Source organism: Benincasa hispida, chromosome 9 (assembly GCF_027475165.1).
Source record: "Benincasa hispida cultivar pf3 chromosome 9, pf3_genome.v1.1, whole genome shotgun sequence".
Lineage (NCBI taxonomy): Eukaryota > Viridiplantae > Streptophyta > Magnoliopsida > Cucurbitales > Cucurbitaceae > Benincasa > Benincasa hispida.
The window spans coordinates 27,489,974-27,516,567 of record NC_143486.1 but is presented as its reverse complement, the minus strand read 5'-3'; the positions used below and the strand labels follow the sequence as shown (position 1 = coordinate 27,516,567).

At 33.6% G+C, this 26,594-nt stretch overlaps 1 protein-coding gene and 1 non-coding gene across 2 annotated transcripts; one reads left to right on the top strand and one right to left on the bottom strand.

The window, feature by feature from the left end:
• Positions 1 to 9,723: 9,723 nt before the first annotated feature.
• LOC120085948 (Guanylate-binding family protein) lies at positions 9,724 to 26,501 on the top strand. The gene is made up of 17 exons (XM_039042279.2): positions 9,724 to 10,211; positions 11,493 to 11,595; positions 17,387 to 17,456; positions 17,564 to 17,602; positions 17,692 to 17,809; positions 17,894 to 17,951; positions 20,003 to 20,067; positions 20,676 to 20,682; positions 20,769 to 20,829; positions 22,097 to 22,156; positions 22,270 to 22,289; positions 22,387 to 22,452; positions 23,795 to 23,962; positions 24,145 to 24,402; positions 24,743 to 24,955; positions 25,333 to 25,604; positions 26,039 to 26,501. The coding sequence occupies exons 1-17, from the start codon at positions 10,126 to 10,128 to the stop codon at positions 26,178 to 26,180; spliced, it is 1,806 nt and encodes a 601-aa protein (XP_038898207.1). The 5' UTR covers positions 9,724 to 10,125; the 3' UTR covers positions 26,181 to 26,501.
• Positions 21,678 to 21,753, bottom strand: LOC120087423 (small nucleolar RNA Z195/SNORD33/SNORD32 family). Its single transcript, XR_005484563.1, has one exon. It is a non-coding gene; the product is annotated as a small nucleolar RNA Z195/SNORD33/SNORD32 family (small nucleolar RNA).
• Positions 26,502 to 26,594: the final 93 nt, after the last annotated feature.

Sequence of the window (26,594 nt, the reverse complement as noted above, 5' to 3'; positions counted from 1 at the left end):
TCAAACTAACCCAAAATCTTATTCTCAACTTGAACTCATTGAGTTACCAAGGGGACCTTATGAACCTGTAGCTTAAGCTCAATGGTACGAGATCCACCATCTGTTAACTGTTGGGACTCTACTAAAGATAGACAGTTGCACTTTTCGCACTACAAATATATTCCTATGTCCATATAACCAATCAATAGTGTGATGACCCTTCATAAATCACTCGTAAATACAGTTGAGCCAATTTACCGTTTTACCCCTATAGTTACATCTAACTCCTTAAGTACCACTGATTCTTTTAATGAACAATAAGTCATAGTCTTACTATAACTGAGTCCTCTCTTCCCAAGAGAGGGTGTGGCCACTATGTTCAAGACTCGAAATCAGCCCTTAAGGGAGCAATTTATCTACTTACCCCTGCTTTGGGGAAGAAGTGAATTTCGTCTTATGTAGCTGAGTTCCCAGCTCCCCAATCAGACGAATCCTCAACATGGTAGGCTTGTTGAGTTGGCAATCTAGCCACTCTCACCCATACAAATCAAAGAATCACCCTCATAGGCAGGAGTTTCCAACTCACTCAAGATTAAGGTCATGTCACCTATGGTCATCCTAGTGAAATGTAAGTCTCAATTATCAACGGTGTTATATAAAAAGATTAATCATTTCGTAGTATGGTCTTATACAAACTCTTTATATAAGATACCCCCGCTCGTATGTCTCCACATGAATGGTCAAGATCAGACCATTTGTAGCACTTCACAACATTTGTAACATCTATAAAGTGGGTCGTATCCGTAGTGTCACCAGAATAGGTATCCCTCTTTTATCCATCTACTACAAAATATTTAAGTTATTACTTAAGACATGATCCACTTGTATGTCTTTACATACATGCTTAAGTTACATAGAATAATCACAGATCTTAGTTTATTGGATTGAGTAAATTCTTATAAAATAATACTTATTTATTAATAACAATATGTTTACAGAATGTTTACAAACTACGAGACTACCAAGAGATTTAGACACCAATCTCAACATATGCTAGGTCTACAATATGTCCACCCCTTAATGGATTCACCAATAGCCATGAAACAAATTTGAAATGTCCATTTTCATCTATTTTTAAAGCAATGTACATACCTGCAAAAGTACATAACAACATTAATAGATAGACAATGATAGATACCTATCATAGTTTATCAGAGATGGACAATGATAGACAACTATCACTGATTTAGAAATAGATCACTATCTATGTACGATAGACAATGATAGAAATTTTTTAAGAAAAATACTTCATCAGTCCTGCCTGGATTCATTTCCTTCAACTTCTCAAAGAACCTTGGAATCAAGCTATATGTTTTAGTTGCATCACCTTTTAATGAACTTGCTATGTGTTCTTTTGCTCTCTAAGTTTTTTTATAATTAATATTTGTTGGATCAACACCAACATGCAGTGGAAAGAAGCAAGATCCATAAGCACTCTAATTCATTAATTTTGGTTGAAAAAAATGCTAAAAACAGAGTATAATGGGTTTCATGAACATACTTTAGCCGAACCATCAAAATCTCTATTTTCAGCTGCTTAATCCTCCAAATCCTTGTGTAGACCACCACAATATCTTCCCTACTATCCTCTTCGTGCTCTAGATTGAGTTGTGGGACTCAAAATAAGTTGGAATCAAAGGGAATATGGAGAAAACTCACTGAACTAACCCATTGAAGAACACTTTATTCATCCGAATTTTTTAGCAAAAATTCAATCGGTTCCTCATTTATTCTTCACTCCACTCTCTTCAATATATTGCAGACTATCATGCAAAGAGATTGCAGTATGGGATGTAGCTCATGTTTGGAGTGAATCATGGAAGAGGTGGTGGGTTCCTTGTAAGCTAGTTGAAGATGAACTTTGAAAAATTCATTTTCAATTTTGTGTAATTTTTCAATTTCCAAAATATATTTTGATTTTAAAAACATATTTTATTTCTAAAATCAAAATTTATTAATTTTAAAAATTAATTTCATAAATTAATTTTATAATAAAATTAATAAATAATTATTTAAACGATTTAAATAATTCTAATTAATTTAATATCCAATATTAAATTAATTTTTACACAAATTCATCTTCATATATTTAATCATATTTAAATATATTTTCTCCAATTCCATTTGATTCTAATTTGAACGTTTCAAATTAACTTATCACGCTACTCTAGACTAATCCATTTTCGAGCTAGTAGGGGGACCTCATGAACCTACAGATTATGGCAGTCTTATTGAGCCGACGTTGTTGAGCCAACTCTCACCTATACAAATCTAAGGGCAATCCCGAATAAACAGGAGTTCATAGTTAGCTCAAGATTAAGGTCAAGTTACCTAGATCATCACTTTGAAATAGTCAGTCTTAAATAGTAAACAGCGTTATAAAGTAAGAGTGACTCATTTCGTGGTCTGATCTTGTACAAACTCTTTTGCACAAGGACACCCCCACTTCTCATGCCCAACATGAACGAATTAGGATCACTTCGTTTGTAGCACTTTACAACTCTTTGTAACAACTACAGAGCAAATCATATCCAATAGTGTTACCAGAATGAGATACCCAACCTTATCCATGTACTATATATCATTTTGACTATTTACTCAAACCTGATCCACTTTTATGTCCCCACATAAAGTTCAAGTACTCATCCAATAGTCAAGGGACTTTTAGGTTTATTGGATTTCTATTCAAGCAATAGATCTATTCAATAACACCTTTATTGAATTTTCAGAATAAGCTCTATTGTTTACATACCACGAGTTTTAGGACATAAAACCCAACAATATTAACACGAAGTTTTGTACAAGCCTTGTATATAATATCTCTAGGAATGGATTGATTAGTAGAGATAAACCTAAAATTATCTTTCAATCAATTGTCAATTATGGATGAAGAAGCTTGCTTATGACAACTCTAAGTTGTATTCATTGAATAGTCTTGGTCAGAAATGTATTTCCGAAGCATCTACAAACTCACCGCTCTTGTACCGAAATGTCCTAACATATCATTTACAACCTTCTTGCAAATATTTGAACGCAAGTGATTTTGAATTTAATCTTGTAATCCTAAATTGAAAATTTTTCTCTGCTATTATGTAAAAACATTTTGAAAGTATTTCTTTACTTCCAAATACATATTTTCCCTTCAAATCACCATTAAAATGAATATCTCTTATGACTTCATCATTTGAAGATGAAGAAGAAGAACGTAAACATAACATTCTATCACCACCTACACTACTAATAGAAGTAGAAGATTCTTCCAAAGAACAATCACTTACATGAGTAACTAAAGGATGTTTAGTGATTGCATCTTTAGCCAAAGTCAAATACCAAAAAACATCCCTGTTTTTTTTTTTTATTGGAAATGTAGTTTGAACATTATTTTTACCAAGATCTAATAGTACCGACAATTTTAGCAAATCATCCAATTGAATCTCCTTAAATATCAAATCAACTAAATTATTGAAGTCTATCATATCATCCACCAAAATTTCAGTAACCTTATAATTCTCATAAAAATTATAATACTTCCATTGTCTACCATAAAGAACAATTATAAGAATATACACCATGATCTAAGATTATTACGAAAGGATAAAATATTATATAAGAAATTGAAGGATCTCGTCGAAGAGAACCTTGAGCGGAAGCGGGATCGTCCTAATTCCCATTTTTTATAGAATAAAAAAAAATTATAAAAAAAAGCATAAATTATGCATTTACATAAATTACAGCATGCATTTAATAAACAAAAATAGGGTTTCAGAAACCCTTACCTTTGAAGAGAGATCTTCAAGAATCTCTTGAACCCGACGATTTTATAGATAGATATCCATCGATATATCTAGATAATTATCTATATCAATATAATTATATATGTCTATAATTATATATCTATATAATAAAAGTTATGGGGCTATTTTCCTGAGTTCCTTAGAAAGAATTGTCTCGCGCCCTTAGGTATTCTCTACCTACCCATCAAAGAGAGCCAAAAGAGGATCTTTTGTGTATAATCTTGCATAATCAAAAGCCAAATGTATGAGGAAGTCTAATTCATACTTCTGGGCACTACCACGATGGCAACCTTGGTATTCTCAAGTAGATAAACTAGGAATGGTGGGCTCTAACTATTTTGGAATGGGGGAATAGATTTGAAAGTAGAGAGGAGGAAGAGGAATTACGATTAATCTCTAAGACAATCTCACAGAACGTTTCTATCTAACTACTCTGTCACAAAAATGATCAAAGAGACTCTTTCCCATCCAAAGACAAAATAACACCATCCATCCACTTACGTGACTAGAGAGAAAACAGGGGGAGGGAGTTATAACTCCCTCACTTATTTAAATTAAAACAACAATTTATTTATATACATATAATTATATATATGTTATATCGAATATAATATATAGTTTCTAGTTTTAATATTATTTCATATACAATATAACCTATAGTTTCTTTTCTCTCTCATATGGCATTTAATATAAATCACATTTATATTAAATTTAACAATTATGAATCCAATTCATATAATTAATATCTGAATCTTATTCACATATTCATTTTCTCTCATAATTGCTATAATGTATCAAATACATTATAATAATTATATCACATATAATCAAAATAACTTAATTATATCATATATAATTAATTCCCTCATTTAACTTGAACAATTCAAATTAATCCAAAAAATGATTCTCATCTAATCCTATTCAGCTACCAAAGGGGCCTCATAGACCTGTAATTTGAAGCTCCAATGATACATGATTAATTAATCAAACTCTTTAATTAAATTATTCACCATCTGTTAACTGTCGAGCACTCCACTAACGACCGACAACTGCACTCTTCGCACTACAGATATATTTATGTGCCCATTGAATATAACCAATCAACAATACGATGACTTTTCACAAATTTTTCGTAAGTACACTTGGGCCAAAATTACCGTTTTGCCTCTGTCGTTACATCTAACTTCTTAAGTACCACTAATCTCTTTAATGAACAATAAATCATAATACAACTATGACTAAATCCCTCTTGGGCCAGAAGAGGGTGTGATGCCACATTGTTCAAGCCTCGGAATTAGCTCTTAAGGGAGCAATTTATCTACTAACCCCGATCTCAGGGAAGGAGTGAATTCTTTCTTGTATAGTTGTGTTCCTAACTCCCCAACCAGAAGAATCTCCAAAATGGTAGGCTTGTTGAGTCGGTGATCTGGTCACTCTCACCCATACAAATCAAAAGATCGCCTTCATAGGCAAGAGTTCACAACTCACTCAGGATTCAGGTCATGTTACCTATGGTCATCCTGGTGAAACGTAAGTCTTTATTATGAATGATGTTATTGTTGGGAATGGTGTCCTAAATCTCCTTGTAATCTCGTAGTTTGTAAACTTTGTATAAACATGTTGTTATTAATAAAATAAGTGTTATTTTATAACCATACACTCAATCCAATAAACTAAGATCCGAGGTTATTTTATGTAATTTAAACAAGTATGTAGAGACATACAAGTGGATCTTATTTAAATAATAACCTAAATGGTCTATAGTAGATGGATAATGTTGGGTACTTTATCCTAGTGACACTACAAATACGACTCGCTTTTTAGGTGTTACAAGTATTGTAAAGTGCTACAAATGATCTAATCCTGATCATTCATGTGGAGATATGTGAGTGAGGGTATCCTATACAAAGAGTTTGTATAAAACCGGACCACAAAATGATTAGTCTCTTTATATAACGCCGTTAATAATAGAGACTTACATTTCACTAGGATGACCATAGGTGACATGACCTGAATCCTGGGTGAGTTGTGAACTTCTACTCATGAAAATGGTCTTTTGATTTGTATGGGTGAGAGTGCCAGATTGCTAACTCAACAAACCTACCATTTTAGGGATTCGTCTGACTAGGGAGTTGGGAACACAGCTACACAAGACGAAATTCACTCCTTCCTCGATGTAGGGGCAGGTAGATAAATTGCTCCCTTAAGGGCTTGATTCCAGGTCTTGAACATAGTGGCCACACCCTCTCTTGGCTCGATAGGGACTTGATCATAATGGGACTATGACTTATTGTTCATTAGAGGAATTAGTGGTACTTAAGGAGTTAGATGTATCTACAGAGGCAAAATAATAATTTTTGCTCAATTGTACTTATGAGCAATTTGTGAATGGTCATCGCACTGTTGATTGGTTATATCCAATGGACACAGAGATTTATCTGTAGTGCGAAGAGTGCAACTATCGGTCTTTATTAGAGTGACCAGCAGTTAACAGATGTTGGGTAATTTAATTAAAGAGTTTAATTAATTATCCAAGTACCGTTGGAGCTTCAATCTACAGGTCCATAAGGTCCCCTCTGTAGCTCAACAGAGATTTAATTGAGAATTTTTTTTGGATTAATTTGAAGTGTTCCAATTAATTGAGATAATTAATTATATGTGATATAATTAATATAATGTATTTGATACATTATAATATTAGAGGAATTTGAATATGATTCAAATACTAATTATATGAATGAGATTCATGTAACTAAATTTAATATAAATATGATTTATATTGAGAGAAATTAAAAACTCGGATATGATCCGATATCATTTATATGGATGAGATTCATATAAGTGGATCGAAGATAAATGTGATTTATATTAAATGTCATGTATGATTGAGAGAAAATAAAATCTATATTTTACGTTGTATTTGATGCAATATAAAACTATAGCCTATATGTTATATTTGATATAACATATAGTGTATATATATCATAAAGTAGTTATTATATATATATATATATATATTATTAATTTAATTGAAATTAATCCCATTCTCTCAAGTTAACTTACGTGAGATCCAAGAAGTTGAATTAATCATCTTCTTCCTCAAATCACTCTGAGAGAAGAGTTCGCTCTTGAAAAAATTAACAGGGAAGAAAAGTTCTTCTCTTCTCTCTCCTCCTGTCCATCTCCTATCCCTCTTCCAAGGATTAAAGCAAAGTCCACAACTCTTGCTCGAATCCTTTATCCCAAGAGAATACAGAGGGTTCTCAAGTGGTGGTGTCCGTTCTTGAAGAAGAAGACCCACGTGGAGAAGGAGTTCTATTTGTGGCTTGTACGAGGGAGTTCTTGAAGAAAAGGTTCTTCAAAGGTAAGGGTTTCTGAAACTCTAAATATTTGTTTTAAAGCATGTTGTAATTTTAAGTAAATGCATATCTTGTTGTTTTTTTACTGTAAAACTTTATATTCAATAAAAAATGGAATTTGGGACGATCTTTGCTTCCGTTCAAAGGATCTTTTTCGACTAATTTCCTTCAGCTATATAATGAGACTAAACATTTCGTGGCCCCGCTCACATGTCTATATATGAATGATCATGATCAAATCATTTGTAGCACTTTACAACAATCGTAACACCTACAAAGCAAGCCATACTCGTAATGTCGCTAGAATAAAATACCCAGCCTTATCCATCTACTACAGACCATTTAGGTTATCACTTAAACACGATCCACCCGTATATCAACCTTGGATGTTAGTTTATTGGTTTGTGGTTAATGCAACTCAAATATGGAATAAAATATCATATATTTTATAAATATTAATGAGTTTGTTCAAAACATTTACACTCTATAAGACCTTACAAGATTTAGAGCATCAACTCCAATAGAAACTAGTAGTGAAAATATTTATTACAGATAGACATGGATAGAAATCTATACCAGTTTATCAGTGATAGACAAAGATAGAAATCTATTATTATCTATTAGTGACAGGCAGTGATAGATTTCTATCTCTGTGTATCAAGGATAGAAATTGCACGCAAATTGAATATTATATATGCATCTTATCACCAACGAATAAAAAATAGAGAATATTATAAATAAGAAAAGAATGAAAATAACACATATACACAACAAACAAACTATTACAAAATGATAGACAGTGATAACACTCTATCACTGTCTATTCCATTTGAATTCCAATTAGCCACATTATATAAAGTTAAATTACAATCAGTAGATAGACATGGATAGTGTCTATCACTAATAGACAGAGATAAAGTTCTCATGAAGAAAACTACAAATAAATTGAATCAATCAAACATGAAGAAAAATAGGCACGTTCTATAGTCCCAACTATATATTTATCCTCGCACTAAAAAACCAATACAAACAAAGAGATAGATTGTGATAGATAGACAGCGATAGAACTCCATCACAGTCTATTAAATTTGAAAACCAATTAACCACATTATGATAGACTTTAATTCAAATCACTTGAATCTGATGATTATCAATTGAATTCAATTAAAAAAAAAAGAAGAAAATAAATATTAATCCATTGAAGAAGAAGAATGATAGAAGAAGAAGAACCTAAGATTCTGAAAAAGAAGAAGAATGAGGAGGAGGAGTCTATCACTAATAGACAGAGATAAAGTTCTCATAAAGAAAATTACAAATAAATTAAATCAATCAAATAGGAAGAAAAACAAGCACGTTATATAGCCCTAGTTATATATTTATCTTCACACCCAAAAACCAATACAAATAAAGAGATAGATAGTGATAAATAGACAACGATAGAACTTTATCACAGTTGAAATCCAATTAGCCACCTTATGATAGAGTTTAATTCAAATCACTTGAATTTTGATGTCTATCGGTTGAATTTGAGTTGTTGAATTCGATTAAAGAAGATGATGACGACGAAGAAAAAGAGAAAGAAGAAGACGAAGAGGGCGAAGAGGAGAAGAAGAAGATGATGACGACGACGACGACGAAGAAGAAGAGGAGGAGGAAGAAGAAGAAGAAGAAGAAGGAAAGGAGGAGGAGGACGATGACGACGAAGATGAGAAGAAGAAGAAGAGGAGGAGGAGGAAGAAGATGATGACGACGAAGAAAAAGAAGAAGAAGAAGAAGAATCCAATTATGTTTGCGATTCAGGCCTATTATGATTCATCCATCAATGAAATCTCATTCCGATCACGCAAATTTTCATTACGGTTTGATAAACGTGGCCATAGCGTAGTTGTGCAATCAAACGACTTTGTTATTTAAATCAATTAAAAAAATGTAAGATATAATTACATTAAATGAAAAGAAAAAAAAATCAAATTTCTCCCTTATGTTATACTTTTTCATCCTAAAACTTTTAATTTCATCTACTTCAAATTTAAGTAATTATTTCAATTTTATCCTTAAATTTTAAAAATATTACAAAATTTCTCTATAATAAACTTTCATTTGAAAGATTATTTAAAAAGTATATATTCTCATATGGATTTAATGAATTACAAAATCGACAGGATTTCAAAAAGAACCTGAACCACAATAGAACTAAGTATTTGTTAGAGTTTGTGAGTATTGATAAAATTATTTCATAGTTAATTTATGAATTAATTAAACTACATTTTGTGCAAAACTTAACATCACTGAAATCAACAAGTTCACATATTATTGTTTTTTTTTTTTTGTTTATTTGCATTACCTTTTTACTTGTTAAAATTAATGGGTGAATAAGCAAAAATTATCTAATTTTAGGTGATACAACTGGATAAATTTATAGATAAAATTATCATTAGAAAAATTAAACTTCAACAACATCAAAATGAAGATTTATTGATTGATTGGATTAAATTGACAAATTAAAAGATATCATTGACTTGTTCCTCTTTGAAATTTGTAGCATTGTATTATTAATGCAATCTTTATTAATCACTCTCATAAATATAAATCCATTTTGATGACTATGAATACAAAATTCAGACTGCATCCTTCGCATAGATCTCATCTCCTCTTTTAAGTATTAAATTCACAAATGAAAGCTACCGTGTTTAGAAGATCAATCAGAGCCCGTTTACCTGTATGTTCTTCTTCCTAGATTCAAAACCCAAGTTCATGTAGCTGCATTATTCCTTTCGTATGCCCGTTTTCATGGTTCTTCTAGATCCCCATTTCCTCTTTCAAACCCAATATGTTTTTCTTCTGATCAACACTGCGTAATTCATTCTTCCCCGCCGTCTTCTGTTTCTGGTTTCGTCACATTTGGAAGATAACTGACGAGGGGTTGTTTAGAAATGAGAATTTTATCAAGGGTTTTCGTTTTTTTGATTGTCTGCATCGTCCCTTGGAGGGTTCTCGCGATTGAGAATTTCCGGCAAGCGTAAGTCGTTTCAATTCTTTTGGGTTTGGTTTGTTGTTTTGAATCTTGTTGGTTGTTGATTTGAATTGGTTTTTGGAGCTTCAGTTTGGATTGTGGTTTGTTATTCTTAACATTTGAGTTGGGTAGAAGTTTTTGTTTATTTTCATGTGTTGTGTTGTTGACTTCTTGTTACGTAGTGCGCACAGTTGTTTAGTGCTATAGAGGTATATCATAGTATTGCTTTGGGTGGGAACATTTCTCTGTTTAAGTTTTGTTTAGAAGGTATATGAGCGGGAAATAAGAATTAACTAGATGATTCATAATTAGAAGATGCTGTATCTTGAACATGAATTCAAGGAAAATCGTATCAATTAAGAAGTAAATTCATAGAAAGCGAGATTAAAGTTGGTGCAACAGAAACTTAGATTGAAGGTTCCATTCAACCAAGATTGGGTGGTGGATGGGAACTGGAGGATTGAGACAAAATTTGGAATTGTGGGGAGATGTTTTAACTCTTAGGTAGATGGGTAGTTCAGGGTTCAGAGAAGAGCTTGTTAGGAAGCATTAGGATGGAAAAGATAAGACCTATTTGGTTTATCTCCAATTTTCTGATGATGTAATGCTATTTCAATGCTTAGCAGGTCCCTGTATGCCTACTTAACTTTGTTGTCAGGTTCAAGTATTTTCATAGTTGGGTATGGGAAATTTTTTGCTTGATTTTGAGTGTTTGTTTGTTTAATTTTGTGTGATTTATTTGTTGGTTCATCAATCATGAGCATTTTCCTAACTTAGTTTTTGAGGAGATATTAATTTCACTGTAGAGTTTAGAGTTAGTTTCATGACAATATCCTGCAAGATTTTATTTTAGTAAAGAATGATATATTCTAAAATTTTTATATTACGACCTTAATTGTTAATAATAAATTGGAAACATTAAATTTATCAAATAATTGTTTTGGTTAAAAACAATAATTTAATCTTGTTATATTTTCTTCAAGGAATTAGTAATGAACTGCTAATTAATTAAAGTGAGAGAACATTTTAGACTTTCAACAAGGTTCGACTTATGAGACAAATGCCCCTCTCATCTTGAACTAAGCTCTATGCTTAACTTACAATAATTTATTCCGTACATGTAAGCTAATGTTTTTTGCATGTGTTTTTGTATTTTATTACGAACACATGGATATATCTCATGCAAGATTTGATTGGTTGGCCATAATCTTCAAACCTTTAGCATCTGTCTTTTGATTTTATTTCTTTGGTAAGAGAAGGACTAAAGCTCGTTTTAATCACTTGCAGATTTCCCATTGTGGAACCTGATCCTGGCCATACAAAACTTCGTCTTTCTAGAGAAGGTTTAGAGGCTATTGAAAAAATAACAAATCCAATTGCAGCTGTTGCGGTTAGACTGCGATGCTCTTCTGTGACATTTAGTACTTCTGGAATTTCCACATCTTAAATGAATGGATATTATTAAAAGATGGAAGAAGAAAACACAAGATTTTACGTAGAAAACCCTAGTTCAGGGAGAAAAAACCACGATAGAAAGACACTTTTTATTATTCTCAATTTACACACATACAAGAGATGATAGAGATGTAAATAGGCTCTAGGAAGCCCTAATACAGAAAAGGAAAAAATTAGGACAAAGTAAAAGGACTAAAATGCCCTTGGGGCTAAACACATAATAACCCCTTATTTTCAGCACTCCCCCTCAAGTTGGGGCATAGATGTCAATTAAATCCAACTTGCTAATACAAGAATCAATACTTTGCCTGAGTAATCCTTTGGTGAGAATATGAGCAACTTGTTGACTAGAAGGGATGTAAGGAATACAAATACTGCCACTGTCCAATTTTTCTTTGATAAAATGTCTATCGATCTCCACTTGTTTTGTTCTATCATGCTGCACAGGATTATTGGCTATGCTTATAGCCACTTTGTTATCACAATAGAGCTTCATAGGTAGATCACTGTCTTGGTGGAGATCAGACAAAACTTTCTTCAACCAGATTTCTTCATAGATTCCCAGACTCAGCACTACTTCTAGCAACAACACCTTGCTTCTTACTTCTCCAAGTAACAAGATCACCCCACACAAACGTACAGTATCCAGAGGTAGATTTTCTGTCTATAACAGATCCTGCCCAATCAGAGTGGGTGTAAGTCTCAATGCATTTCCTGTCAGTTTTCCTGAACATAAGACCTTTACCTAGAGTTTTTTTCAAGTATCTCAGAATCTGATTCACAGCTTCCATATGGCCCTCGCAGGGTGCCTGCAGAAACTGACTAACCACACTAACAATGTAGGATACTTCTGGTCTAGTGTGAGATAAGTAAATCAATTTTCCCACTAGACGTCGGTATCTTTCTTTATCAACAAAATCTCCCAGATTAGCATTGAATTCCACAGGGGTGTTGACAGGCCTACATCCAGTCATACCTGTTTCTTTCAACAAGTCAAGGGTGTATTTCCGTTGAGAGACAAAAATCCCTTCTCTTGATCTCGCTACCTCCATTCCAAGGAAATACCTTAGACTTCTAAGGTCCTTAATCTCAAATTCGTCAGCCTTTTTTTTTTAAGTCTGATAATCTCAGGAGCATTATCTCCTGACAAAACAATATCATCTACATACATAATTAAAACAACAATTTTCCTTGATTATGACCTTTTTGTGAACAAGTGTGATCAGAGTGCCCTTGAGTAAAACCTTGGGACTTAATAAAGGTAGTAACCCTGTCAAACCAAGCTCTCGGACACTGTTTCAAACCATAAAGAGACTTCCTGAATTTACAAACCTGATGGTTAAATTGAGCTTCAAAACTAGGAGGACTCATAAAAACCTCTTCTTCTAATTCACCATTCAGAAAAGCATTTTTTACATCAAGTTGATGGAGAGGTCAGTTTTTGTTAACTGCCACAGAAAGTAGGACACGAACTATATTTAGCTTCGCTACAGGAGTGAAAGTTTCTGAGTAGTCTATTCCATAGGTCTGTGTAAACCCTCTAGTTACCAATTTAGCATTGTACCTGTCAAGGGTTCCATTAGACTTATACTTTATAGTGAACACCCATTTGCACCCAACAGTTTTATGTCCATTAGGAAGAACCCCACGATCCCACATATTATTTTTTTCAAGAGCTCTCATTTCTTCCATGACCATAGCCTTCCATTCGGGAAGTTCCATGGCCATATGTATGTTGCTTGGTATTGTTACTGTATCCAGGTTAGTAGGGAATGCCCTGAACTCAAAAGATAAATTACTATAAGATAGAAAGCTATGCATGGGATACTCAGTACATGACCTGGTGCCCTTTCTCAAAGCAATGGACATATCAAGAGATGCATCATAACTCCCTATTTTACTTGACTTCTCATCAGAAAGAGGACAGTGGTCACACTTGGTTACCTGAGGCAAAGCCTCACCCTCCCGGGTTTCTCTTAATGACTCATCATTGCTTACAACTCTGTCATTCTCTGAAACTATCATATCAGTTTTGTCACTCTCAGCCATATCACACATATCACCCTCAACACATACATCAGTGTTATTAGGAATAGGAGTACCTTGAGCCAGTGTTGGTTCCGATTCATGGACCGGAGTCGGTGGAGCAATAGGTGACATTATTTTCTTTCTGAGATTCTTCTTGTAGTACGTTATTCATGAGACTTGTTTAGTAGGTAGGACAGTATCATCCGTACCCAACATGGGTTCGGGAAGAAGAGCAGTAGGAACCAAAGATGTGGACCAGTTAATCTCTTCACTAGTATTCTCCCCCTGAAGATGACTAATAGGGAAGAAAGGTTTATCCTCAAGAAACGTTACATCCATAGAAACAAAGTATTTTCGTGAAGATGGATGGAAACACTCATAACCTTGCTGGTGAAGAGGATACCCAATAAAGACACATTTATGAGCATGAAGGGTAAATTTAGTGCGATTAGGACCATGACTATGGACAAAGGCAGTGCATCCAAACACCCAAAGAGGAACATCGGGAATAAGACGCGTTGTTGGGTATGACTTTTTAAAGCATTCAAGAGGAGTTTGGAATTGGAGAATACGGGAAGGCATCCAATTGATTAGATGGGCTGCAGTCAAAACAGCGTCTCCCTATAAGTAAGAAGAGAGAGAAGTAGATAGCATGAGAGACTGTGCAACCTCTATAAGGTGACGATTTTTCCATTTAGTCACCCCATTCTGTTGAGGGGTATAAGTACGAGAGCTTTGATGGACAATTCCTTTAAAAGTCAGAAACTCATGAAGGGAGTTGTTAAAGAACTCACGACTATTATCACTACGAAGGATGACAATTTTAGTGTTAAACTGAGTCTCCACTGTAGTATAAAATTGTTGGAATATCAATGGTACTTCCAATTTATCAGTGAGAAGAAACACTCATGTAAGACGAGTGTGATCATCAATAAATGTCACAAACCAACGTTTCTTGCAAGAAGTAGTGATGTTTGAGGGACCTCAAACATCACTATGGATAAGAGTAAATGGCTGGGAAGGTTTGTAGGGTTGAGATGGAAAGGCGACCCAGTACAGTTTTGCATGAATACACACATCAGAAGACAAAGAGGAGATATCAATATTATAAAATAAATGGGGAAATAAATACTTCATATGTTGAAAATTTGGGTGACCAAGATGAAAGTGCCATAACATATAATCTTTTTCAGAAGTTGAAAAACAAGAAGATGCCAAACTAGTCTTATAATTATTCCTAGAGGAAGCATCATCATAAAGGAAATAGAGTCCCCTATCGTACCGGGCAGTGCCAATCGTCGTCCCCCAGCTCAAGTCCTGAAAGAAAACATTATCAGGTGAGAAAGCAACTTGACAATTCAGATCTCTAGTTATCTTATTAATAGATAGTAAATTGTAAGATATTTTAGGAACATGTAACAGATTCTGTAAAGTTAAACCCTTAAAAGGAGAAAGATGACCTTTTCCCGCAATAGGAGCAAAAGACCCATCTGCAATCTGAATTTTCTCATCACCAGCGCTTGGAAAATATGAGAGAAAAAGATCACGAGCCAGTTAAATGATCCGTAGCTCCTATCTAGTATCCACGGTTTCTTACCATTAATACTGAGGAGACTTAAGGACTGAGAAGTACTTGATTGGACAATAGCACCAACCCCAACAACATTCTAGTCATTCTGGTTATTCACCTGAGATTGTGACTGTGAAGCACTACTCGTAGAATCATTCACAAGTGCTCGGCCAGGGTCTGACTTGTCGTTTGGAGGACGACATCTGCCATTCGGAGGAACAATGATTGTTGATGATGATTGCTGAACCAATGGTTGATTTTCATCAACCACGGTTAGGGTTTCGTCACCACGCTCTGATACCATATTAAAAAATGGAAGAAGAAAACACAAGATTTTACATAGAAAACCCTAGTTCAGGGAGAAAAAACCACTATAGAAAGACACTTTTTATTATTCTCAACTTACACACATACAAGAGATGACAGAGATATAAACAGACTCTAGAAAGCCCTAATACGGAAAAAGAAAAAATTAGGGCAAAGTAAAAGGATTAAAATGTCCTTGGGACTAAACACATAATAGCCGCTTATTTTGAACAGATATCTTTGAATTGATTCTTGAACCATAATTTTGCTTTGTATTTTTCTGTAATGGAGAAATTTTCCAGTCTTTTCTGAGGAATGAGTCGATGATGCAGGGACCATCTTTATGCATATTTTTCTGGTTTCATGTGCATGTTTTGTAGTTTAAAAATTATGGCTTCATGGACCATGACCAGTTATACTCAATTTACTTGTAATATGGTCCTTCCTGCAATAAATATTGACAGCTACACCTGCATTTTGGAAATTTCTACAGTTTAAAGAACGCAGTGGATATGATTTGCACGATCAAGAATGAAGAAGAATCTAATCTTAAGTTGCATTTCATGACTATCGCACGCTATAATGCATGTTTAAGAGTCAAAATAGCTGTTATGTTTCTTTTTTTTTTCTTTGGTTAAATTATAAGCTTTGTTCCCAAACTTTTAGTGTGTCGATTTAGTCCATGTTATTTAAAAAGATTCTAATAGGTCCCTACACTTTAAAGGATATGTTTATTTAGTCCCTACACTTTAGAAGATTCTAATAGGCTATTAAACTTTTAATTTTGTGTCTAATTGGTTTTTACATTAACCTCGATAGTTTAATGCTTATGCTACCTAATGCCTGAACCTGCCCAAGATCAGTTCACCACATTATCCTAAAGTAATATAGTCTGCTTGCTAAGTGAATGTTAAACTTACATAGTCAATGATAGGGTACGAAGTTCAAAGTTGAGAGACTTCTTAGAAATTAAATAAAGTATAAAGGCCAAAAAATACCACTTTAAAAATTCAGGCTCTTTGAAGTGCAGTCATATATAGTCAACTTTGAGAGCATAAGAACCAAAGCTTTTTTGTCCTGTATATATCATCGATCAGATAGATTGAGCCATTACCTGATTCTTGGTATTGGACATTGAATTCCTCTTTGTCCTTCTCTGTTAAATCCCTCCTAGATGATTTGATTGGAGTGGCTGAGCTTCTTGTTATAGATCTTTATTCTGTCATTTGGAAAGATTTCTATCCAGAGAAGATTAAAATTTTCTTCTGGGAGCTTAGTCTTAGTTGGTTTCTGACATGCTCTAACCATATTTTTTATATTTTGGCATCTCTTCTGGCGGATCATCCTTTTGGTGTTACTGAAAGATTGATTTGGTAGGCTCTTACGCATGCTCTCTTTTGGACTCTTTGGTGCGAGCGCAATGGCCATATTTTCAAGGATTCTTTCTCCTCCTTTGAGATAGATTTTTGGATGTGGTCTTGTGTACTGCTTTTTATTGGTGCAAGGATAAGCACCCATTTAATCTTTTTAGCTTATCTTATTTAGTCTCCAATTTGAAATGCTTCTCGTAATTGCCAATTGGCTTTTGGGGTTCTCCTTTATCATTAATCAATAAAATGTTTTTATCTAAAAATAAATAAATAAATAAATAAGAAAACACAAGAACTAAAGTTGTAACTTAACATTTTTCCTTTTTTCTCTTTTGTTGCTCTATGGTAACTCTTCTGCTTATTTGTTATCGACCTAATGAACTTTATAGGTTTAAGTTTTGTTTGATAATATATATAGTCTGATTATCTTTTCTTTTCTTTCATATGATCAGGTCATTGGGCCATACCGATCTGGGAAGTCTTTCTTGCTTAACCAACTTCTATCTCTTTCTTGCTATGAAGGTGTGTTAACTCCCATGAATTTGTACCATTTATCTTGTTTAAAAAATTAACAATCCTGTATATATCTATATATCATTATTGTATTAATCAAATATTTTGTGTTTCAGGGTTTGGTGTAGGACACCTGCGTGACACCAAAACAAAAGGTAAATGCAGTTGCAATGATGTGGTGATTGTGGATGTGTTATATTTACTTGTTGGGTATTTATGCAGTTTGTCAAGTTGTTTTGCACAGGGATCTGGGTGTGGGGTACTCCTTTGGAGTTGATGATTGATGGAGTCAAAACTTCTGTTTTTTACCTTGATACAGAGGGATTTGAAAGTGTTGGAAAGTCAAATGTATATGATGATCGGTAATTTAAATTTGTGAGTCGGTTTTATATGGTAGTTCTTGTTGTTTATCCCTTTAACAATCTTCCATTTTTATGCGTGTGCAGGATCTTTGCTTTGGCAACTGTTCTGAGTTCTGTGCTTATCTACAACCTACCTGAGACCGTGAGTCATCACGGCTTTATATTTTCATCATGTCAATTGCTGCTTTTTCTTGACACCTTCTGATTTTCATAGCTAAAAAGAATTCATAGTTTTAAGTTTTATATTATAATACAAGAATTTGACAATAGCTATGAGTTCCAAGATTTAATTATAGTTCAAGTTTTATGATTATTTTAGTGAGGGTGGGAGTTTCCATGGAGGTAAAATTTAGAGACACGAAAGTTAGGTGGAAAATCCATATACGGGGAAATACCATGGGCCAAGATATAATCTATTAGAATAATCCAATCAGTTAGAATTTTCACATTCGCACGATCTATGTAGTTGTACTTATATTATTCATACTCGCCTCCAGTGACTAGCTTCACAAAACCATTTGAGCTACTCCTGCTATTATTCACAAACAACTTAACCTTCCTAAGATTTTGGTCTTGATTCTTCTCTGAAACTAAGCCTACTTATTAGGAAGGTTAAGAAGAATGCCAGATAGTCTATTGTAGATCTTGGTTAAAAAATATTTTGATCCTTGAACTTTCATATGAAAGTAACAATTTATTTGTTGAACTTTAGTTGGTAACTAATCCTTGTACTTTTCGATTTGTAAAAATTTAGTCCCTGAATTTTAAGTAGCAATTTTCTTCATGTACTACAATTTGTAACAATTTAGTTCCTATCATGAAAAATATTATTATGATTTATTGTATTTTTTTTTTATTATGATTTATTGTATTTTCTTACATGTGTAGATTAATAAATTGATCCAGAATCAAATTTATTTATAAACTATAAAGACTAAGGGGGCGTTTGGGGTAAGGAGTTGGTTATTATAATCCTAGATTATTATAGTCGGATTATAATAGTTTGTGTTTGGAGTGTAGATTCTTTTAGTTTTGGTTAAAATAGTATGTGTTTGAGGTGTAAACTATTTTAGTTTGAGAAGGAAATAGTAAATATCGTAGGAAATAATAAAAAAATGATGAATGTAAAATAGTAAAAAATGTAACAAATGGGGATTTTGAAATAGTGTTGACTATAGCTAATTGGGGACTACAAAATAATATTTACTGTAGCAAGAGGTGGTTATTATAGTCTTAGATAGTCCTTGTCCCAAACGTCCTCTAAGTCATTACATAATAAAAATTGACACTTAATTTCGATGAGAATTTCCATGTTGGGGACTAAATTGCTACAAATCTCAAAGTATGGGGATTAAATTGTTGCTCGTTAAAGTTCTACAAGATTTTATATTGTTACAAATTTGAAAGTATAGGGAGTCTCGTTACTAGTTAAAGTATAGGATCTAAATTGTTACTTTCATGAAAGTTAGGGATAAAAATTATTGTAGATCTTTTGGATGCGTTGCTTCTATTTTCTATGCAAAAGTTAGATTTTTGCAGCTTTCATTTTTGTGCTCACTTATATGGTTCGGGTATGAATGTTTTAGTCGGGTCTTTTGGTAGATGAATATTTTCCCTTTAGCCTTGAGATATTTGCTACACCTTGGACTCATGGTACAACTCAATGAATATCTAGATTCTAAAACATGAATTAGTTTCCTTGTCAATTCAATTTGCAATTCTTGGATATTGAGATTCATGGGCATGAAAGATAGCAACAATAATTAGACAAAGTTTTGTGCTAAAAATAGCATTAAAATGAGCATATATACGATGTCATTATTTTTGTCCCATTCAAAAGTTGTTCCGACTGCTAATTGTTTAGAAATTGAAGTAATATTGAACATGTTGCGATTGAAATACTTCACTACTCTCCTTAGTTAAATATACTTTAGACCACGTTACTGCTCATAGTTATGAGTTTGTCATTTTTTTTGTTTTTATATCTAGCCAGTCATAAACAAACTTAGGTTGACTTGGCTTTTCATCAAGTTGGCATAAATGTAGGCTCGTATACACTATGTATCTACTTGATGTTAATGATTGTGAACTTTGGCTTTAGTTCATATGATACTATTAGCCAGTTTCCAACTGAGCCAATGTTTTTATGTCATACCATTTGCGCCATTAATGTTTTTGTCTTGTCTTCTATAGATCCGTGAAGCTGATATTTCTCGATTGTCATTTGCTGTTGAGCTTGCGGAAGAATTTTATGGGAGGTTTGCATTTTCTAAATTTATTTAAATTTTAATCAAGTATTTTTTAGTTAAATTACTAATTTAGTTCCTGAACTTTGAAAGTTGTGTATATCGATTTTCATTATGATGCATCCTGAATTGTTTACATGGTCACTTAAATGCTGACCTGATTTATTGTTTGAACTAATGAGTGATGATGGAGCATGATGTGGCATAAAGGAATAGGTCAGTTGAATAAAGTAAGAGCAATCAGAAACTAATTCATTCGAAATGTGTTCTGCCTTCTTGGCTCTCATCCCATCAAATATTGTGGCTTGCCCACCCCTGTTTTATTCAATTAATCTATTTCTATGTCCACTTCGTGCTGTAGCGTCAAATCATCACTTGTTAGTCCAACTAACGTGCTATGTCAATATTTAAGTTTATATTGAAGACTAAGATTTGAGACTAAATCGAAAACTCAGAATGTGATTAAAACTGTTTAGAGTTCAAGGGCTTAAAGACACAACCATCAAAATTTAGATGCTAAATTTGTAATTTAATAGTTTTTCATTTTGATTGTTTACATTTCTTATGTTGAAATCTGACTGTTTCATGTTTTATTCTGCACGCTGCTCGTGGGCATGTAGAGTGAAGGTAATAAAGTTTTAGCCCAGTTATAGTTACTTTCTTCTTCCTCCATCGCATCTTATAATGGAGATTTGTTACTGTATAATCTGTAGGGACAAGATGTTGCCTTCGAGCCTGCTAAGCTGCTATGGCTTATTCAGCGTGATTTTCTACGTAGGTTCAAATATGTCTTCCTATTTTCCTTTATTTTTGCACATAGTTTTCAAGTTATCTGATGATTCTGCATTATCCCTTTTTTTTTAATACATATATACAAATTGATCATGTCAGCATGTCATTTACCATTCGTTAGTAGAAGTGAAGTGTGCTTATTAGAACCACGTTGGTATATCCATATTACTTATCTGAGAAGCTCGAGGTGCTTGGTACTGAAGTATACTTGACATTCTTGACTACCCAATCTAGATGGCGTCTCATTCCTGCTTAAGAAGGTGGTCTTTGAGATCCCAACGTCATAGGCATCATTTTTCTCTTAATTGTCCTTGTAAGCCAACTAGTAGTGATTTCTTTGTTTAATTTATTAGTTGTTTTGAATCAATACATTTTCTTAATAAGAAAAATTCACTTTCACCAAGAAAAATGAAAGAAGAAAATCTACCAGACTATTAAAAATATAAGCCGAAGCAGAAAACTTACAAGAGGGAGCTCCAGTTGTTACAATTAAAAAGCAGCAATATGATCTTAAAACCATAGCAACTGATTCAATAATATTATTGAAATTGACCGTTTACTTTGGGAAACTATCAGGTTTAATGTCTTTTAGTGGGCCACGGTTACACAACCTTTTTGTTGTAAGCTAGTTTTTTGGTTGAATTGGAGTCCTTTTCTGTAGTTGGGTTTCAGATTCTTTTTTTTGGTGGACAATTTTTTAGTTGTTATATGCACTTGCATAGTCTTTTTTTTTGTTTTGTTTTTTTTTTTTGTTTTTTTTTTTTTTTTGTAACTGTAAAAGAAAAACAAAAGAAATCGACAGTTTACTTTATAAGAATTACGATATACAACAAAGATCAGATGGTAGTGCATGAAAATATCCATCATTCAAGTGCAGAAATGATGGTTATAATCATCATACCTTAAATCGACAGTTTAATAGAATAATTCTGCTGAACTAACATAATCGTTAGAATCCAAGTCCTATCCTCCCCACCAACTCCCAGATTTCTCATGTCAAACAACAGAGTAATCTTAAAATTCCTTCTGGCCTAGTCCCGTTAAGTGGCCTCATTTGTTAAAAATAATTTCTTTCAAAAAAGCCATTAATTCTAAAGATCTGAGCTGATGTATTTTTTTCTGACACTCCGGCCGGAATCTCGTATATATTGTTTGGTCATCGAATAGGGAACAAGAAGTAGGTGTCTTGTTATCCTGCCTCAATTTTTGTACTCTAGATTTATTTGATTCTTCTATTGCTATTTTATAGAAGGAAAAAGTGTTCAAGAAATGGTGAATGAAGCTCTAAGACGTGTGCCTAATACCGAAGGTTGGTTTTAATGTTTTTCTGCAAGAGACAAGACTGATTCATGCTGAAGTATCATGGCATATATGTAGGAATTTTTTCTTTCTAACGGATGGTGCTTTTTATCATAAATACAGGAGACAAAAACATTGATCTGGTATTCAACCCTCAGGCTTCTGTTTCATTTTTTATGGAAAGAAAAAATAAATATTTATTTTTTGGGGAAAAAGGCGTGATCTCTGTAATTGCATCAGGTAAACCAAATTCGAGATTCTTTGGCTATTATGGGAGATAATAGTACAGCCTTCAGTTTGCCACAAGTATGACCCTGCCTCATTTTTTGATGATCTCTACATTCAATTTCATTTTTAATATGGGGTTCTGCTTAATGGTGGCGTTAGGAAGATGATATTCTTGCATGCACATTTAATTTTATGTCAAAACATGTTATTTCTATAAACCTGATGTGCATGGTAGTGGCAAGCTCTGTTCTAGGCATGTATTTTAATAGTCTTTGTTAGGCATTTGGGTTTAGTCAGTTTAAGGATGAGGTAATTAGTATGTACGATGGTTAAATAAAATAGTTTACTGGAGTTGGTTGGGAGGGAAGTATTGATTGTTAAAGGAAGGAAGTTTTTAATAGTTTTGGGTGGGGGTTTGAAATCTGTGCACTCGGGACAAAAAGATGTGGGCACAAGAATTTATGTTTCTTCGGCTGAAGGATGGTGACGAGAAGAACAAGTTTTTCCCTAGATGGTTAATAAATTTTTCATATTTTCTTCTCATAAATTTCCCTTTAATTAAACTCTCTATAGTCACAATTTCCCATGCGTAAATACTAGACTCTATCACAAACTATACTTGACTTTTGACTCTATAAAACTGCTGTAGGTTCCTAGAATTTTTAATTTGCAATGTTGTAAGTGCTGAAAAGACTATTTTGTAACTTGGTTTAGTTATTTTTAGATTTCAAGAATATTTTATTGATAAATGAATATACAAGAAAGAAGCTAGTGAATACATTCACTAAGGAGTTAGCAAAAAGTTTCTCCACTTGATGCAGATCAGGAAAAACATACATAAGGATTTAGCTATCCAAGTAGAGGAAACAAAGATACTTTACTTTCACGTAGTGGAGACATCCTTTTCAACATACTGTATCCTGTGTGTGTATGTGATATTATGGGAGTGGGTGAATGCAGAACCATGTGCTGCGGTTTTGAAGAGTTTCTTGGTTGTCAAATGGCCTTGTCATCCTACGCTGCCCTATAAACTGGCTTTAGTCTGCCACCCATTCTCTTAAGAGTGCCTTGTCATGCTTAATCCTATTCAATGAACCAAATAGTGTATCCGATTCAATGAACTAAATAGTAAATACACGTTTTGTGGACTTGTTACTCGATTGAAGACCCTTTCTTTTTAGCAGGATACTCTTTTGTGGCCTTTTCTTTTATACCTCTGTACTGTATTCTTCTTTCTTTATCCTTATTAAAAAAGAAAGGTAAATACATAGGAAGCCTCCATTTTATTATTTGATACATATTCTTGAAAATTGAAATGATTGACATATAAATGTCTGATACCTCATAACGTAAGAGTACTTCCTTTTAAAATATTTTCTTGTGGAGTCCAATTAAATTGTGACCTTTATGCTTTTAACAGCCTCATCTTCAAAGAACCAAGCTTTGTGATATGAAGGATGGTGAGCTGGAGCCAACATATGTTGCAAAGAGGGAAGAGTTGAAAGAGCTTGTTACGAGCATTATCCGTCCAAAGATTGTGCAGGGAAAATCTTTGAATGGAAGGGAATTTGTATCTTTTTTGGAACAGGTGGTACATTATGTGCATTTTATTGACTCGAATTTATTTGCTCATTACCAGTCTTTTCACTGATGGTTCCACTTACTATTTGATGAAACATTGAAATGATGATCTGAATCCATCTTTTTCTTTAATTTTATAAATACATGATTTATTTGTAATTTTCAATTTACTTTTTATTCCACTTTTAGATTCTTGAAGCATTGAACAAAGGGGAAATTCCATCTACCGGGTCTCTTGTTGAGGTTTTCAACAAGGGTATTCTTGAGCGATGTCTGAAAATATACAGTGACAGAATGGCAACGGTGCCTTTACCTATTACGGAGCAATCTCTGGATAGTGCCCATGAAATCCATCGAACCGAGGCAATGCGAGCTTTTGATGAACAACATTTTGGGCGTCACCATGCAAGGAAGTCAGTTACGCAACTTGATGAAGAAATTGACAAGGTTTCAACTTCCCCTTTATTAAAAATAGTTCTAATTTTCTGGTGTGATGTCAAGTATCTTCCGGAATCAAGATAGAAGGTTGAATAAATTGGCGAATAATAGTTGCTAAACATAGATGATACAAAAAGTAGTGCTAATCTCCTGACTCTGTTATTCTATTTTAGTTTCTAGTAATAGTAGTAATAACAATAATCAAAGAGAACTTTTTCATGTTTGTTTCTTAGCATGCACTGTTTATCATTAGCCTCAACTACAATAACCTAAATAACATGGTTTTTCCCTTTGATTCCTAAACCCCTTGTCATGTGTAAGCTCTCAAACCTCTAGAAATTCTTTATAGGTGCATAGTAATGTTATACTGGCAAATCGGTATCAATCCTCAAAGCTGTGTGAGGCACTTTATATGAAGTGTGAAGACCAAATGGACCACCTTCAAGCTCTAAGGCTTCCGTCGATGGCAAAATTCAATGCAGGTTTTCTGCAATGCAATCATAGTTTTGAGGAAGAGTGTGTTGGACCGTCAAAAGCAAACTACGAGCAACGCATGTCAAAGGTAATGCAGTCATCATTTTATTTATTTATTATTCTTTCCCCAGTTTTTGTCTTACACATCCACTTATTTCTCACATTGGAGTATCAATATCTTGATGTTTAATTCTAATTTTATGTTACCTGATTTATTCATAAAATTGCAAATATATTTGAAGTCATTTTAGTGACCTCCCATGTGTAGGCTCAATAGGTATTTCAAATCTTATTTTGTTTTTGTACTCAATTGTGTCTACACCAATAGGTTGTTCGGGTATGGCCCATTTGTTTGTAGATGTTTGTCATATACTTTCTCAAAACTTAGATGGTTGTTCCTGACCAAATTGAGCATACATTTTCAAAAGCTGAACTTTCTGAGCATGGATGAGTCATGATTTGCAGATGTTAGGGAAGTCGCGAACTCTCTTTATCAAGGAATACAATCACAGGCTTTACAATTGGTTGGTCGCCTTTTCTCTTGGCATGGTGATTGTAGGAAGGTTTGTTATAAAGTTCTTTTTAATTGAAATCGGGGCATGGCTGCTCTTCATTTTCTTGGAAATATACACAAGGATGTTTTGGTCGGCCGAGACGCTCTACTACAGCCCTGTTTGGCATTTTGTAGTAGCCACCTGGGAAACAATCGTTTATAGCCCCATCCTGGATTTGGACAGGCAAGTAATTTTACTTGTTATTAAATATTGTGCCATATTTCTATGTTTTTCTTGTTCTGATTTGTGTTAAATTATGAATTTCACTATACTAATTTTCATTCCTTCAACATTAGGAGTTCCATTTTATCACACCGTAAGTCTTAGATCATTCATCAATATAAATGGACGATTTTACTAAAGATACAACCAAGCTAAAGAATAAGGATAGGTTTCCAGTTCCTCCAACTATTTCTAGAAATATACCTTCAGGGATGGTAATTTAACAACAAAACGCTCTCTTTGGCTTGCTAAAGAGAATGGCTTTTTGTCACCAGGGGGAAGCAAAAGCATTTTAATCTTCTCATTAGTTCATATATAGATGTCATATATGGTCTTGAAACTAATATTAGTGTGAAATTAAACTTTGTTTTTTCTTGGTTTATTTGATGAGACAGATGGGCGATTCCCATTGGTGTGTTGGCTGCTGTTTTGGTTGTGTACTGGAGGTGTTGTGGGAGAAGAAAATATGGTTCCCATTGGATTTTACCATTATACAACAATCCCAAAAATGGTTCACACAGGCCAAGATCAGACTGATGTCATTAATCTTTGCTTCTCTTCAAGCAGTTCGCAGTTTCTTTTTTTATCTTTCTGGCGAGCTCTTCACCTTTTTGATACATGAAGCACGTCGTCGCTCTTTATCGGCTTCAATTGTAGTTAGGAACAACGTTTTAGACAGGTCATTTTATCATTCTGTAGTGATAGCATAACAAACAAAAAAAAATGGATAAGGAAATGTGGTTGTCAACCAATATATTTGTAATGTCTGAAATATTGTATTCAATTTTACTCACTGAAAGGAATTCTTTCTTTTATCATATGAAAGAAAAGGAAAAATCTACATCACATTCAATTTTACCCTTCTTTTCTTCTTTTTCTTCAATTCAAACATGGAATATAGCTTAGGAAATAGAACTATTGAGTTCATTCTAAGGCAAAGTGAGAAACTCG

Bases quoted from the DNA above. Each gene is read 5' to 3' on its own strand.
- LOC120085948 (XM_039042279.2), top strand. From the start codon at position 10,126: ATGAGAATTTTATCAAGGGTTTTCGTTTTTTTGATTGTCTGCATCGTC. The intron at 22,290-22,386 runs GTATTCAACCCT...TAATTGCATCAG, and splicing joins GAGACAAAAACATTGATCTG to GTAAACCAAATTCGAGATTC. The intron at 24,403-24,742 runs GTTTCAACTTCC...AATTCTTTATAG, and splicing joins TTGATGAAGAAATTGACAAG to GTGCATAGTAATGTTATACT.